The 14905-nt window shown below is 40.0% G+C and overlaps 3 protein-coding genes across 4 annotated transcripts; 1 reads left to right on the top strand and 2 right to left on the bottom strand.

Moving 5' to 3' along the window:
• Positions 1-9771, bottom strand: LOC144044626 (large ribosomal subunit protein uL3-like). 2 transcript variants are annotated; one of them, XM_077559153.1, is made up of 10 exons: positions 9734-9771; positions 5410-5602; positions 4008-4176; positions 3798-3933; positions 3136-3322; positions 1677-1837; positions 1499-1600; positions 410-505; positions 219-338; positions 1-129 (listed from the first exon to the last, which is right to left on the bottom strand). In XM_077559153.1, the coding sequence occupies exons 1-10, from the start codon at positions 9743-9745 to the stop codon at positions 70-72; spliced, it is 1236 nt and encodes a 411-aa protein (XP_077415279.1). In that variant the 5' UTR covers positions 9746-9771; the 3' UTR covers positions 1-69. The 2 variants fall into 2 exon arrangements, with proteins under 2 accessions (XP_077415279.1, XP_077415280.1); XM_077559154.1 differs by lacking the exon at positions 9734-9771 and adding an exon at positions 5740-5838.
• On the top strand, positions 8222-9918 carry ndufb10 (NADH:ubiquinone oxidoreductase subunit B10). The gene is made up of 4 exons (XM_077559156.1): positions 8222-8451; positions 9219-9357; positions 9521-9660; positions 9769-9918. The coding sequence occupies exons 1-4, from the start codon at positions 8304-8306 to the stop codon at positions 9861-9863; spliced, it is 522 nt and encodes a 173-aa protein (XP_077415282.1). The 5' UTR covers positions 8222-8303; the 3' UTR covers positions 9864-9918.
• A 1133-nt stretch (positions 9919-11051) lies between these two features.
• Positions 11052-14570, bottom strand: rps2 (ribosomal protein S2). Its single transcript, XM_077559120.1, has 6 exons — positions 14402-14570; positions 14234-14323; positions 12733-12840; positions 12323-12656; positions 11278-11369; positions 11052-11186 (listed from the first exon to the last, which is right to left on the bottom strand). Exons 1-6 carry the CDS (start codon positions 14534-14536, stop codon positions 11100-11102), a joined length of 846 nt encoding a protein of 281 aa, XP_077415246.1. The 5' UTR covers positions 14537-14570; the 3' UTR covers positions 11052-11099.
• Between the last annotated feature and the right edge of the window lie 335 nt (positions 14571-14905).

Here is a 14905-nt window from a genome sequence, read left to right as displayed (position 1 = left end):
TTTTAATTGATACATTTCACCTTCCTTCCAGTGAACTCTGCTTCATCCTGGAAAATACTCCCAAATGTTTTACATCTCCTCAGGTTGAGGCTCTGGTAAAATTTTGAATGCATCCTTCTTTTGTGGACCCTGCAGGTAAGCCACAGAGCAGAAATCAGAACCAATGGGAGCATAAGAAGAAATCAACATGGTTGTATAATTTGGCAGAAGTTGCTGACCATAAAAGCTCTTTTCTCCTGCGCGGTCTGGAAGCGACCGTGACCAAACTTGGATGTGGTGTCAATGTACTTGAGCTCGATGGCTTCCAACGCTTTGCGAGACGAGTGCACTAGCAATGACTTGGAAGGAAGATGGTTATCAATTTCATATATGGAGTGCAGATGAAAGCCATTAAAAAGGTGAGACATACCTTTCGGAGGGTCAGGACGCGTTTCTTAGCACCGATTACACAACCTTTCACCATGACAAAATCATTATTTACCTCGCCGTAGTGCGGAAAGCCTCCCTGCAGAAATTAGGACAGGAACAGATTGACAGAAGGAAAAATTGAAGAGGAAATTGGATATACTGTAAAACAAAAAAAAATCTGCGAATATATAATCAGTTGATTATATATGTACAATGATGTCTTGACAATAGTGACGAAACAATTGAACTGCAGTTACACGATAGAAGCAGTTAAGTCTAATTGCAAGCAAAAAATTGAGATAGTGAGCTTTGTATTGTGTCTGAACTTAACCCAACACAAGCAGTTTAGCAGTTATTGAACAAATTTTGAAAAAGAGGCTTCACGCTGATTATTGCCAGGCAGATGCAGTGGAAGTTTGCTGTCTAAAGAAAATCAATACATATTTGTATTCAAAACAAAGCTTTTCATCATGAAATTGAATTTAGCTCTCAACTCATCTTTATAAAGCACTTTAAAACAACCATCACTGCATACAAGTGATGTATATGGAATAGAAATCACTCATGCAGTAAAGACAAGTGAAACAAAATAACACAAAAGTAGTAGGTAAGTAGGTCAAGTATATCAGTAAATAAAATTAATAACACATAATTAATACGGCAGACACCATAAAACACCACTGAAGTAAATACTTTTTTTTTAAGTGCCAGAAACGGTTTTATTTTTATATTCTACTGGAGGCTATGTTTGTATAAAGCTCAATATTCTAGAGTAGTTCTCTGATTAAAAACACTTTTGTTTTTTGTTTTAAATTTTGAGCTTTTTGGGGCGGGCTGAAACAGATGAATGGCATTTCCATTCATTTCAATTGGAAAACATCATTTGAGATAAAAAAATTAAAAAAAAGTTTTATTACCAGCATGGTCACAATCAGGGTTTTAAGATATCAGCATGGCCAAGGAACAAATTAAACTCTTATCTCAAGACACCACTGGATATGGTTTTACAGTCGTAACGGTCCTCTGAGGAAACCCACGGCAAAATTGAGCTTGACGCCCCAGCTGATCTACAGTCTGGAAATGTAAATACCATGGGAGAAATGGTCTTCTGGCTGACATCATAGATCGTGGAAGCATTATTCCGGATCACCTTTCCATCCTGCATATGAACGCCCCTACCGATTCGATAAATCTGAGGACAGCAGGAGACAAAACTTAATCATTAAGTGAAAATATTCCAGCGTTTTGGTCATAGGCGCAAAGCAGACCTTTTTGTTGATCTCAGTACGGTGGTGAAAGCCCTTTTGACCAGCCCGTGCTATGCTGAACCCCACTCGAGATGGATGCCACGCTCCGATGCACGCCACCTTGCGCAGACCCTTGTGAGTTTTCCTGGGAAGCTTCTTTGTGTGCCAGCGGCTTGTCACACCTATCAGTGATCAATGAGTTAGTTTATAGACCTTTTTTTTGGAAACAATAGGCGCCAGGCTGGTAGAACTGAAATCTATCTTTTTTTTTCTAACTATGTCTGAATTTCCACCAGATCTATTTTTGAATCAATTTACCACTTGATCCCCTATCAGCTAACTAACACTATCCAATCAGATGCTAGCATACTTTAGGTAAATGCAAGTAAATGACGGAGAGCAGCAGTTTTGACACATCAATTTAGATACTTAAAAACAAAATGTATGAATGTAAATAATAATTCTGGAAACATAATTGTACAAGTAAATATACATTTTAACAAATTAACTTAAATGCTTAATCGTCCGGGTGTGGACCTTCGCAAAGTGAGGCGTCTTTGTCGCTGGCCAGTGGCCGTATACAACGGTTTAAAGAGCGAATGCTTAACATGATATGGTTAATATGCTAAAGCAATTACTATCTCCTTATATGGAAACCCGGCCGAAAAGTATTGGCACAAACAGTCGAGTAGTACGCTACGTGTATTTCTCGTAAGTTTTTTTTTCTCTCTCGCAAATCTGCCACCATATAAATTGGCAAAATTGCCACTTTATAAACTCGGAAATTTGCCACTTTATATCGTAAAAAAACTCAAAAATTTGCAAGTTTATAAAGTGGCAAATTTGTGATTTTTTTTTCTCGGGATATTGTATAATTTGACCTTAACCTAAGCTGGTACACCTTGTTTGGTCTAAAATTCCTTCTCAGTGTTGCGCACACACATTTTGTTCTTGAGAACAGAATCTGCTTTGAGAGAGCACACACACACAGACACTCTGTTTGCGCCATCGCTCACGGCCACTCTAAATCTGGTTCAACTTGTTTGTGGGATATTGTTTTGAGAAAAAGTACCCTGAGAGTATATTTTGTCTAAAAATGAAAAACAGGTGCAGTCTGTGTACGAAAATAATATTATGTAACATATTGTGTGAGAACCAATCTGTTCTACTCATTCTTAGTAGGAGGAGAAAGGGCGTTTACTTTCAAAACTCGATTCTTTAAAAGCTGGATTCCGCAAAGGGAGGGGCACATGGGCACTCTGAAAATTCCACCTCATACGTGATGTTCAGGGTTGTCACGATGACCGGAGAATTCTCTGTTTTAATAAATCATCCTTGCAAGGAATTTCTCACAGGAAATCTGTCTTCAATGATTTTTGAACACGCAAAAGAGGACATTATATTTAGCCTCTTTCACCACCCGGAAGTGCATGTGACATCATGGTGAAATATTAGTTTTTCTGGATGACTGGCATCTAACCTTTAAAGCCGTGACCCTTTGTGACTCCAATGATATCAATCAACTCATCTTGCTGGAAAACAGCAGACACGGGCACAGCTTTCTCCAGACGCTCCTTTGCCCAATCCACCTTTTCCGAAATGCTGCCCCCGTTTAACTGCACCTCCAAGACGTGAGCCTTCTTCTGCTTTATGGGCAGCAATCGCATCTGAAAATGAGTTAAAAGACCAGTGAAGTAGAATGTAGAACTGTGTAGTGAGAAGTAAGATACACTTCATCTCACAGGATCACGTTTGAACTCGCCATGTTCAAATCATGAGCTCACATCACTTCTTAGAAGTGCATATTGATCGTCTTACCAAGCTGAAACTTTCGCACACTGTTATAAATGGCCTTGGCTTACCACCTTCACCTTGTTGGCTGCCAAAATCAAGGTTTACCCCTGGCAAAGTCTGACAAGTTCTGCTCTAAAAAGTATTTTTAAACTTGTCATTTGAAACGGCAGGCGCTTACGCGGACAGACTTGGTTTGCACAAAGTAGCTGGGAGATGTGACATCTAATCCCTCTATTGCATGTGGTCAGGTGGATGTTGCCCTTTTGCCACAGTGAAAGCTAGATGTTGCTTTTAGAGAAGTCATCTACATGGTTATCATCTAAAGGTTGTCCGGAAACATTGTCTTACCTGAGAATGAACAATAATCCGAATGACTGAACAATATTTTCTCATCAGAGTAAAATCCTTGTCCAGTGATTTCTTTCCTGCCTCGTCTTGCCACTTTTTACTGTATTTAGTGAAGGCCTTCTTCTTACTCTTGTGCCTGAAACGAATGAAAACATGCGCGGGGTTGTGCAGGTGTATAGTACCTAATTTTCCGGCGGTAACATCACACACCAGTTTTTGTAGAATTTGCGCTTGCACTCGTCACTGAGATGCTCAGCAAAGATGGTCTTGAGGGAACGTAGACCCCGCACGGTGCGGATGTAGCCCACCACTCCGACCACAATGAGTGGGGGGGTCTCAATGATGGTAACCGCCTCTACTTCTTCCCGCTTAGTTTGCTCTGTGGAGTAAATAGAAATGAGGTACTCCTGGTGCCAGGTCTCCTATAAGTGGCACGTGAAAGAATCACTGCCTAAGTACAGTTCAACTGTATTTAACTTTTTAGTACAATCCTTTTGTATGCTTTTATGATTGTATTTATTTATTTTTGCATCAAAAACGTTTGAACTGTGTTTTTTTTTTAGTCCGGTACTGAATGAGTACTAGTCTAAACACGACATTCTGGTTGATATTGTTTTTGTGCAACATGAGTTTGTGTCGACAGAAAATGACATCACAGTTACTCAGGGCGAAGGTAACAACACATCACTGATCAGCTTGCTAACATCACATGACCAAACGCCGATAACAGGTGAGCCGTGATTGGTCGTTACCTGAGCAACTGATATTATTTTCACTCGACAGCATGTGACAAAATGGCCGCCCCCTGAGATGAGTAAAAAACAGGTGTTTTTTGCTACTTAGTTCATGTTCCACAAACGCAATATCAATCAGAATGCCGTGTTTACACCAGTGGGGGAGCATAGAACACATTGTTGTATAGAAATATTTTGAGTTGGCTATTCCTTTCGATGTTAATTTAGCTGTAGGTGATGGCATCGGCCGAGGTACATGATCGCTGATGGAGGGAGACAAGAGGAAGAGGGGGACAATGAGGAGAAGGGCCCTCCAGTCTTCGCCTGGAACCAAGTCAGTCACACACTCCATTCCAAAAGCCTTAGTTTTGAACTTTGAAAAAATCTACACACCCCTGTTCAAATGCCAGTTTTAGTAATAAATAAGAGAAAGAAAAAAATATTTCAACATGTTTTTTTAAATGATATGAATGTCACTTACCGTAATTGTACAATTTAATTGAAAAATAATCATCTTTTCGAATGGGTAGGCTGAAATAATGTGGTTTTACAAGCGTGCACATCACTTTATAACTGGGAATGTGTCTGTGTTTAGAATTACCAATCACATTCAAACTCATGTTAAATGGGAGGCAACCTGCCATTATATGAAGTGCATTGTTTAAACCAAAATGAAGACCAGCTGTTCCAGTGGGTGCGCAGACTTCTTATATCCACGGTAGGTATGTGGGTCATTTAGTGAGATTTACTAGGTAGATTTTAAAAGGGGGATTGGTGGATCATAGCTACGTTAGGAGGTAATTTCAAAATAATGCACTTTTGTAAATTGCTATTCCTAACAAATATTCCACATGCTCCACTGCACTTTATGTACATACTGAGACCAACGCGGTGCACCTCTCTGAGGGTGTGGGTCATGCCAGCTTTGTATCCCAAGAAGGCGGTGAGATGCACAGGCTTGCTGGGGTCATCTTTAGGCCACGTACGCACTCTGCCTCTGAGCCTCTTGCTACGTTTGCGAGGGAGAAAGCCCAAGTGTCCATGGCGCGGTGCGTGAAATTTGCGATGTGACTAGAGAGGGCATAAGCCAAAGCCAACACATGCACGTCAATATAGATTTCAGACATTAGTATAAAGAGCCAGAATCTCAGATGAAAACAAAAAGACACATTAAAGAAGAATAGAAGCGCAACACAAAGACCACTGACCATGTCTGCACACGCTGACCAGGCGAGAGCTACAAAAAAGACCCTGACGTAGAAGGCACACAGTGTGAGGCTCTAATTTGGTGTCTGACCCCACTCACGAGCCGTGTTTGCCAAAGTGCAAAAGACGGGAGGAGTGGGCACTCCGAAGTTTAAGCTGGTGCCAAGTCTAGTAGAGAGGAACCATTTAGCCAAGAATGGAGTGGGGAGGAGGAAGGATTTTATTGTCAGGTGACCAAGTTCATCTTAGTTAAACACATACAAATCATAGCCCAAGTCAGTGAGTTGTAACATCGGTTAGTTACATTGGTTGACTAACTTGACTTGGTAAATTTAGGTGCATGGCTACAAACGAACAACACCATATAAGTACGATTCATCAAAACAGTTTGAACTTCATTTGAAATATGAATATCGGAGCAACTATATGCCCAAAGGCAAACAAATTAAAAAGGCTTGTTGTAGACTATACTGCATATCAAAATTGCAACAACTTATTCAAAACGGTAGAGATTTATAACCAATTCTCCAAAGACAACCAAACAACATGTTTTCCTGGTATACAATAGTGTCTTTTTTTCCCTATAAAATGAAAACAAGTCAACATTAAATTGAAACCATGTACTGTACATGCGGTCAGGGCAGGCAGGGCTCCCTGCATGTGAAGAATAAAAAAAACAATAATAATTACATAAAATTGTTTTCCATTTTAGTCTGTGCTTTACATTGATTTTATTTTTTCAATCCAATAATGTCAATGACTTCAACACTAAAATAGCTGAATTGGCATATTTCCTGTTCAAACGCATGCGTGAGAAGGGATCAGCAACTGCAGGAGGCATTGCTCACTGTGTGACCAAGCACATATTAATACGCCGGCAGTTATGTGGCACGTGCCCTCAGACAAGAGAAGAGACATTGCTGTTTTTTCCTTATGTTGCCAATATACATGTTTGATCACATTTGTACTCCACATGCTCATGTTCAACAGTCTGTCTGTTATATTCAATGAATGTGTGTGTGACATACTGTATTTAGTCTTTCGCCTCACCCAGAAAAGTAAATGAAAAGATTAGAGGGTCGAGTTCAGAAAGTATTGTGAATCTATGCCAGCGGGTGGCAGTGCAAAGCTCCATTGGCGCAATGCGTTGAAAAAGCGCAGCACTCTTCCCATTCATTCTTCAAACCGCTTATCCTCACCAGCGTCGCGGGCGTGCTGGAGCCTATGCCAGCCGTCTCTGGGCGAGAGACAGAGTACGTAGAGATATGATACTAGAAACCTGATCTGGTTGCCGGACAATTGCAGGACACAAAGAGACGAACAACCATCCACACTCACAATCACACCTAGGGACAAATTAAAGTGTTCAATCAACCTGCCATGCATGTCTTTGGAATGTGGGAGGAAACCGGAGAGCCCGGAGAAAACCCACGCAAGCACGGGAAGAACATGCAAACTCCACCCAGGAAGGCCGGATTTGATGCATCATAACATGTTATTGAAATTAAAATTACATGCACAATAATATTGGTGGTCGATAATTATCGGCAATTATCGACCAATTTGACGTCATACAAATAAACTAGATGATAAAGCAATTGTTGTAAAGAAATGTGTATTCAAGTTAATTTTGCAAACAATTATCGGCTTTCTTATCAGTTATCGACATCTGCACTTTCTACATTTCATCAAGCTTAAATCTCATCCAATGTATTGCAACATCTTTCATCCACAACATTTTTTCCAAAACCTAGCCCAAATTTTCAACATGTTATCAACAAATTTGGAATTTAGTACATTAAATTAAAATACCAAAGTAACAAATACTCTAACATCCTGAAGAAATCCCCCCTTGCATTAAGATGAACACATCCTGAATTTATTTATGTCATTTTGTCTTTAATGTTTATAAATTGTATTTTGTTGTTGTTGTTGTTGTTAGCTTATTCTGTAGCTTCTGCCCTCTTTTGCAGATATGTTGACATTTTATGGCAACTGATGCCATTTTTGTATGTTCCACATTGCTGAGTAAAGCAGTGATTCTTAACCAGTGTGCCAGGGCACATTAGCGTGGCATGACCGTGAGATATCATCAGGTGTGCCGCGCGAAAGAGTTAAGATTGTTTTCTTTAAAGTTACAGTACATATTTAATCCGTTTATCCACTTTTTATTTATTTTGCTGAGTGGTGTGCCATGACGTTTTTTGTTTTTTTTTTACAATGTGATAAAGTTTGAGCTGTTTTTTTAAGGGTCTTTGTTGACATCTGTTGGCAGCTCAATGTATAGCACCTTTAACTCTGACCTTTACTCTTCGACCTTCCTGTTTGGAAAAATATATGATTTTAAATTCTAAATAAAAAATATATATATAGAAATTTAAAAAAACGCAACGTCTACTGTTTTAAAATACCAAAACTAAACTATCATTAGGCAATACGTGTGCATAAAACAATTTTTGACTGACCTCCAGTTCGCCATTACGTTGTCCCTAATGCGCATGCGCTACCTCGAGAGGAGAACCGTCGAGGTCGAAGATTTCTTCTGCGTCCATTCAAGGCAGGCAAAATGCCGTCCGACTTTAATAAGGATGCATATCCAGAGCCTCCTCAGAAGACTCCAGTTGTTAATAAACAGACGGATCTGCCAAACCCAGCCGAGATTTTGAAGAACGTCTTCTATTACTCTGTGGACCTGCCTGTCACCACATTTAAAGGTAAGCGAAGCTAACACAGCTAGCTGACTGCTAGCACAACAACACGGCTACTGATGCCCGAAAATGACGCGAACTATCATTATATATATATTTTTTTTAGGTGCATCTACATTGTAAAATGTTTCACGAATTACAATTGTGTTACGGTTTAACAGGAGTGAGTGCCTTCTAATGTTTAGGCTGTGTTCTGAATCACCACGCCATTTTGTCGTATGTATAAACAGTATCCTACAATGCATCTTGAAACGCATTGTATATGTGCACATTAGAGATAAGAACAGTTTTTAAAACACTATGGTTGTGGCATTTGTAAAAGTCACACTAAACGGAGCAGGTATGTTCCAAATAACAGAAAATTAGCCAGGGATTTTCATATAAAAGCATTTGTGTCTTTCGTAAATGTGAGGGCGTTCAAGAAAGAAACAAATGGGTTTCACCTTTGAAAATTAACAATGTAAGTAGGGGAGAAATCACCAACGACAAGAATACTATACAAGCCAAATAGTCATTTGTATCGCATCTAACGAGACCAAACAAGAAAAATATGTATTGGAAAACCTTAGGGTAATGCTAGTCAATCAGCCCATGAGGCTTCAGAACACCTACCATTCAACATAAAAAATAAAAATAAAACAGATGGGCAGTAGTTTCTACTTTGCAATTATTTGTTTCAATACCAAAATGCAATCACACAAAGTCATTGGATGGTTACAGATGCCCTCCCTTGTTTTTAAACATCCTTCAAATGTGCTTTCTTCTCTTTTTAGTATTTATCGACAGCATTCAGGCTAAAAACAAGCTGGCCTACTACCACCAGAAGTTCCGCCGCGTTCCCGACATGACCGAGTGCCAACAGGGGGATTACCTGTGCTACTATGAGGCTGATATGCAGTTTAGGAGAGACATGTGAGATGATTTCTTGCGTTCAATCAAAATGGACATTTGGTACACTCACACAAGCTCCCATTAGATCCCATTACAACAGCGGTATTAAAAATTATTCTTTAAATGCTCAATTATGACTGGTACCGTCAAGACATGAACTGTTATTATTGTTGTCATATCTCAGCAAAGTGGACAAGGAGATTTTGAAGATAATGCAGGAACGTATGGGGGCCTGCCATCAGAGAGAAGGCAACAGCTTTGATCAGAACTGTACTAAGGAGATAGAGCAGTTCAACGAGGTTGCTAAGAACTTCCAGTTACGCTGTAAGTTTTTTCATTTTATAACTTCACTTTCACTAACACTTTACCTTAACTACATTCAATGAAGACTTTTTACCTTGAGAATCATTTCATGTGCGTGTCTTGGCCCAGATGGGGACCTTGGAGCATATGCCAATGCCAGGAAATGTCTGATGAAGCAAAAGGAGAGGATGATGATGGAAGCAGCTCAGACTCAGAATGCTTAAGTCAGTCCTCTTTTCCATCATGTGTAATTGTTGTAAAATAAAGAGCTTAAATCAACGTTGTAGTCTGTTTTCTTTTTACCACTCCAAAATCATGACAAATACCAAACTATTTGCTTTGTTATTTTTTTAACAAAGCTGTGATGTTCATTTCTCAAACTCAGTTTGACAGAATGTTCTTAGCATGTTAAGTCCAAGAATGTAAAGTTTGAACGGCCGTATTATACTGTAGTACAATGGTCACCAACGATCATACCTACAAGTATGTGGTATCATTAGCATATTGAAGTATTTGTCTAAATTTGGCATTTTAGGAGTGTCTCTAATGTGTGTCGCAAATTTCTTTCACACCGTGTATGTATTAATATATGCACACACTTTTTTTTTTGAACTTGAGAGCATGTTGCTTCGGGTGGCATCTTATATTAATCTCTGCACTGTTACATTTATTCATATTCAGTTACATTTATCTTTGACCGTATTTAAAGTTGCTCAAGAAAATAGCCTTAAAATAACTTCACAATAGTTTTAACAATTTATGATTCAAACATCTTAATATGAAACGATTAACACCTTTGCTGTTCACAATAGGTGATTTGGGTTTGAATTTCTCGCCCTCTGTGGGTGTGATGTAATGCGTGCATTGTCTATATAAGAAGGGAGTGTGCGGTTTCTTTTTTTAAGCCACGCATGGCTAGCCTGGCAATAGCCAGATTGATTTGTGCTTCACTCGAGGGAGTTCCCCACAATATCAGTCTGGCACTGCTCCGTGTTGATTTACTCGGGAAAGGCGGGACATTCTGTAAAATACTTGGAGCTGATTGGACGATGCGGCATCTTGTAAACGTTTGTTTTGACTAATCACGGCTATGCATGAAAATGTCGTCTTCGTTAATCGAAACGTGCATTCGTCCATGTTAGGTTTATTTGCGTCGGCTTCCTGGTTTCGTCACAGCTGAGCTACATATCACGCCCCCAAACACAATGTCGCTCCGTGATTGGTCCAAACCACCAGTGGTTCCGATCAGTGGAAATCAATGGGAGCGGTACAAGATGGATTCTCAGGAGTTTGTGAAGTCTCAAATAGAATAAATCTTGCGAGAGCAAGGATAACACGCAGCATTGGCGATTCAAATTTCTATTTCCTGCATTGATAATCTTTAATCTTAGTGACAGACGAGCACAAGGACGTGATGTTTACCCAGAACTTTTATTTCAACAGTTTCGCCATACAAAAGTTTAGGAGGGAGTTGCCGCCGCCTGGACAGCTTGTCCTCTCTGCACCGACACTCTGGTGTGGGTCTTGGCCAGATGGTCAGTAAACTCCTGGGGAGGGAGGAATAAATAAATTGGTCAGAATGAAAGATTTATTCACAACTTGGGAGTCAGCAGTGAAATAAGTGTGATGTTTTCTGACCTGGTAGGGAGACTTGGTGAAGACAGTCTCCTTCCAAAGGTCAGGAGTCAGGTAGCTGTAAGTCTTGGAGATGGCATCAAAGGTGGCCTTGGCTATAGAAGGGACAAGAATTAGTTTCAAACATGATTTTTAAAGGAAGTTTCCCCTGCAGCAACTTTTTCTGAGAAAGTGTCGAGCGTCAGTAAGAATACCAGAAGAGACCACAGTGAGTGATTCTGCTATGAATTACATACACGCCCATTTCTGTATCTCCAGTTAACGACAACCACACCATAGGCAGAGGTGAAGCTGAGCAGAGTAAGGAGAAAGCGCAGCTCCAAGACAACCAACCCGAATATAAGTGTCCCAAATTACAGCGGTACCTCGATTTACAAGTAATCCAACATGTGAGTTTTTAAGCTATAAGACATCATAAGGACAATTTTGTTGTGCGCAAGAGTTAAGTCACAAGCGCTAGAATGTGGCACTGTATTGGTCAAACACAGAAAAAAATTATATGTATATGTATTCATCTCTACCGCAACTATCTTATGAGCGTTCCTTAGCTTTATGCTAAAACACCATTCTAAACTCCATAGCTGTGCTGACACCATCAACATTGTGGATTAAACATTACAAATATTTGAATACAAGTTGCCGCTATAACACATTATCCTCTGCAAAAAGCTAATGCAGCTTAGTTTTGACATTCTATTTCATTATCAAATCTGTGACAAACATTAAGTATACTACCTCCTGTTTGCCTAGGAGAACGTAATGATCAACAATGCCCAATCATGAATGAATGTGCCGTTTCAGTATGTACATCATTATGTTATTACTGTATGGTTTTATAAAGTACAATATTATAGTGTGCCATTTTTTTAAATGAAAAGAAAATGTTGTTTTTCCCCAAGAACAGATTGATGGCATTTCTATTGATTTCAAAACCATTTAAGATGAGTGTGGTCACTGAACAAATTAAACTTGCAAGTCAAGGTACCACTGTATATGGATGCTCAGTTATGCTCAGCAACAAACGAGGATTCATTGTCGTTAAACTTACCGAAGTTGCCGAGTGTGGCAGTGCAGCCCCTAGCAGATGTGTAGCAGTCATCGATTCCGGCCATCATGAGCAGCTTCTTGGGCACGGGAGCTGACACGATTCCGGTACCACGGGGCGCTGGGATGAGACGCACCAGCACGGAGCCGCACCGGCCCGTCACCTTGCAGGGCACCGTGTGGGGTTTGCCAATCTTGTTACCCCAGTAGCCCCTCCTGACGGGCACGATGGACAGCTTGGCCAGGATGATGGCACCTCGGATGGCGGTCGCCACCTCTTTGGAGCACTTGACCCCCAGGCCCACGTGGCCGTTGTAGTCGCCGATGGCAACAAAGGCCTGTTAAAACAGATGCTCACATTAGCTCCACGGTGGCGTTTATAAAAACATCTCTAATGGGTGTGACAGGGCTCACCTTGAACCTGGTGCGCTGACCAGCCCTGGTCTGCTTCTGGACAGGCATGATCTTGAGCACCTCATCTTTAAGACCAGACCCCAAGAAGAAGTCGATGATTTCAGACTCCTGTAAAGTTAAAAGAAAAGATGTAGTTTGCGATCGAAGCATCCAGATAGCAACAATCGGACACCCTACCACACACTAGGCGACTAACCTGAGCACATACAATATACAAACTTGCCGCAGCGGAAAAAAGGCGATCTCTGTCGTTCTTATTGAAGAACCACATTTTGAGGTACTCAATGCACCGTACTCGCCCGATAGACCGATTATCGGCACCAATATTCAGCATTTTGAAGAATATTGGTATTGGCCTTTTTGAAGAAACATGGCCAATAATAAAACAATTCAAAATCATTTTAAAATTTTCTGTTGACTTTGTAAGAGATGCTGTTGACCTGTTTTTGTTTGAAATTAAACTTTTAAGTAAAAATTAACCTTTCAGATATTTTTTAAAATACTGTAGAAAACAATAGGGAGCTATTTGCTGAAGTTTTTTTTAATTTAACCAAGATATGTTAATTACCCTGAAAGGTCCTGAGACTTTTTGTTAGAATTTTATAATAAAGATATATATTAACTAAGACTTAAAATAAATTTTAAAAAACTCCACGATTTTGCAAATCTTAAGTGTTTAACTCTTTCACTGCCAGACGTTTTCAGAAACGGGATGTCGCCAGTGCCAGCCGATTTAAGCATTTTGACTGATCTTTCAAGGTCCACAGAAAATGTTGTGTTTGGACTATGGAAACACACATACTACCAAATGAAAGATTGGACTCTCATCTTTCATCAGAAAAAAAGTGACGTAATTTTTTTTTATTTTGACGCAGTAGTTCAGCGGTGCCTAAACTCGGTCCTCGAGGGCCAATGAAATGGATCGTTATCAGGCTTATGCAGAACTTATGAGCTCCACGACATGCTTCACTTTAATTTAATTCCATTTACATTAGCGGGTCTCAAATGCAACACCCACAATGGGCAATGGGCAATCAAAAACGACATCATCTAAAGAGCTCAGGGGTCTCTAAAAACTACAAATCACCATTAAGAGACATCTTAAACAAGTTTAAAATAATGGTTGTAGTTTGCAGTGATGTAGAAATGAAATATATCATACTTAAATTGTCTTGTTTAATTCGGAGACATATAAAAGGGCCTCTTAAAGATTGAGTGTTGCAAAAGGAGATTTTAAAATACATACGCAACCAAACAAAGTTTTGGCACCATAAACATTTTCTACACATTTGTGCCATCACTGGATGAATTGGCAAGCGTACCCAATTAAAAGACTGCATACATGCAGTGTATATATATATATATATAAATATATATATATATATATAAATATAAAATCCTACAAAGCCATAAAATACATTTTTTAACTCCTTTTCTTACAGGTTAGTAAACACCAAAAAGTAGTAGTTTATTTCATAAACTAACCTTACACAGAACTTACCTTGATAGGCAAAGAGTACAGATAGATCTCCTCCAGGGACTTGATCTTCATGTCCTTAACCAGGCGGCCCAGCTTGGTGACTGGCACCCACTAGAAGGTAAATGTTACATTAAAACATCTTCGCGTGTATCTGGGTGTATTTTAACAAGTAAAATATGTTCTACTCACTTCCTTGTCCTCCGCCTTGCCTCCCCGGGCACCGCGGCCTCTTCCACGTCCTCTGCCGCGTCCACGTCCGCGACCGCGGCCGCCAGGGCCAAAACCTCCGCGAAAACCTCCCCTACCACCGGCGTCGTCCGCCATTTGCTGTGGAAGACAAAGACATACATTACTCGAAACCTAAAAATAAATCAGTTTAGGACTACTTTGAAGTATTCGGCATTTCATTGAATAAAGAACACGAGTGCCGCCGCCATATTCGGGAAGAACGATGACACAACTGTGTCAAAATGTATTACAACGCTCAATAATATCTTCAGTTTTACTAAGTAATATATGTTTCCGTTATATTCTAGCATCCAGTGATAAGATTGAGGGGAGGATGTGTAGGATTTAGGAGGATTAAGCGTTCACATGTGTGCACTTCAGTGTACTTACGTGATCGTTATTACAGGAAGAAGGCCGGCCTGAGGCCCCACCGGGTTTTATCCAAATGAAACATCGCGATATTTG

Source organism: Vanacampus margaritifer, chromosome 2 (assembly GCF_051991255.1).
Source record: "Vanacampus margaritifer isolate UIUO_Vmar chromosome 2, RoL_Vmar_1.0, whole genome shotgun sequence".
NCBI classification, from domain to species: domain Eukaryota; kingdom Metazoa; phylum Chordata; class Actinopteri; order Syngnathiformes; family Syngnathidae; genus Vanacampus; species Vanacampus margaritifer.
This window is presented reverse-complemented; position numbering and strand designations above follow the sequence as displayed.

Coding starts and splice junctions, on each gene's coding strand:
- LOC144044626 (XM_077559153.1), bottom strand. Junction 4,177..5,409: donor GGTGCACCGCGTTGGTCTCA/GTATGTACATAA, acceptor TTTACTCCACAG/AGCAAACTAAGCGGGAAGAA. Junction 1,601..1,676: donor GTACTGAGATCAACAAAAAG/GTCTGCTTTGCG, acceptor TGCTGTCCTCAG/ATTTATCGAATCGGTAGGGG.
- ndufb10 (XM_077559156.1), top strand. CDS start 8,304: ATGCCGTCCGACTTTAATAAGGATGCATATCCAGAGCCTCCTCAGAAG. Junction 8,452..9,218: donor GCCTGTCACCACATTTAAAG/GTAAGCGAAGCT, acceptor TTCTCTTTTTAG/TATTTATCGACAGCATTCAG. Junction 9,661..9,768: donor TAAGAACTTCCAGTTACGCT/GTAAGTTTTTTC, acceptor GTCTTGGCCCAG/ATGGGGACCTTGGAGCATAT.
- rps2 (XM_077559120.1), bottom strand. CDS start 14,536: ATGGCGGACGACGCCGGTGGTAGGGGAGGTTTTCGCGGAGGTTTTGGC. Junction 12,841..14,233: donor TGTACTCTTTGCCTATCAAG/GTAAGTTCTGTG, acceptor TTAACTTTACAG/GAGTCTGAAATCATCGACTT. Junction 11,370..12,322: donor TGCCACACTCGGCAACTTCG/GTAAGTTTAACG, acceptor TCCCTTCTATAG/CCAAGGCCACCTTTGATGCC.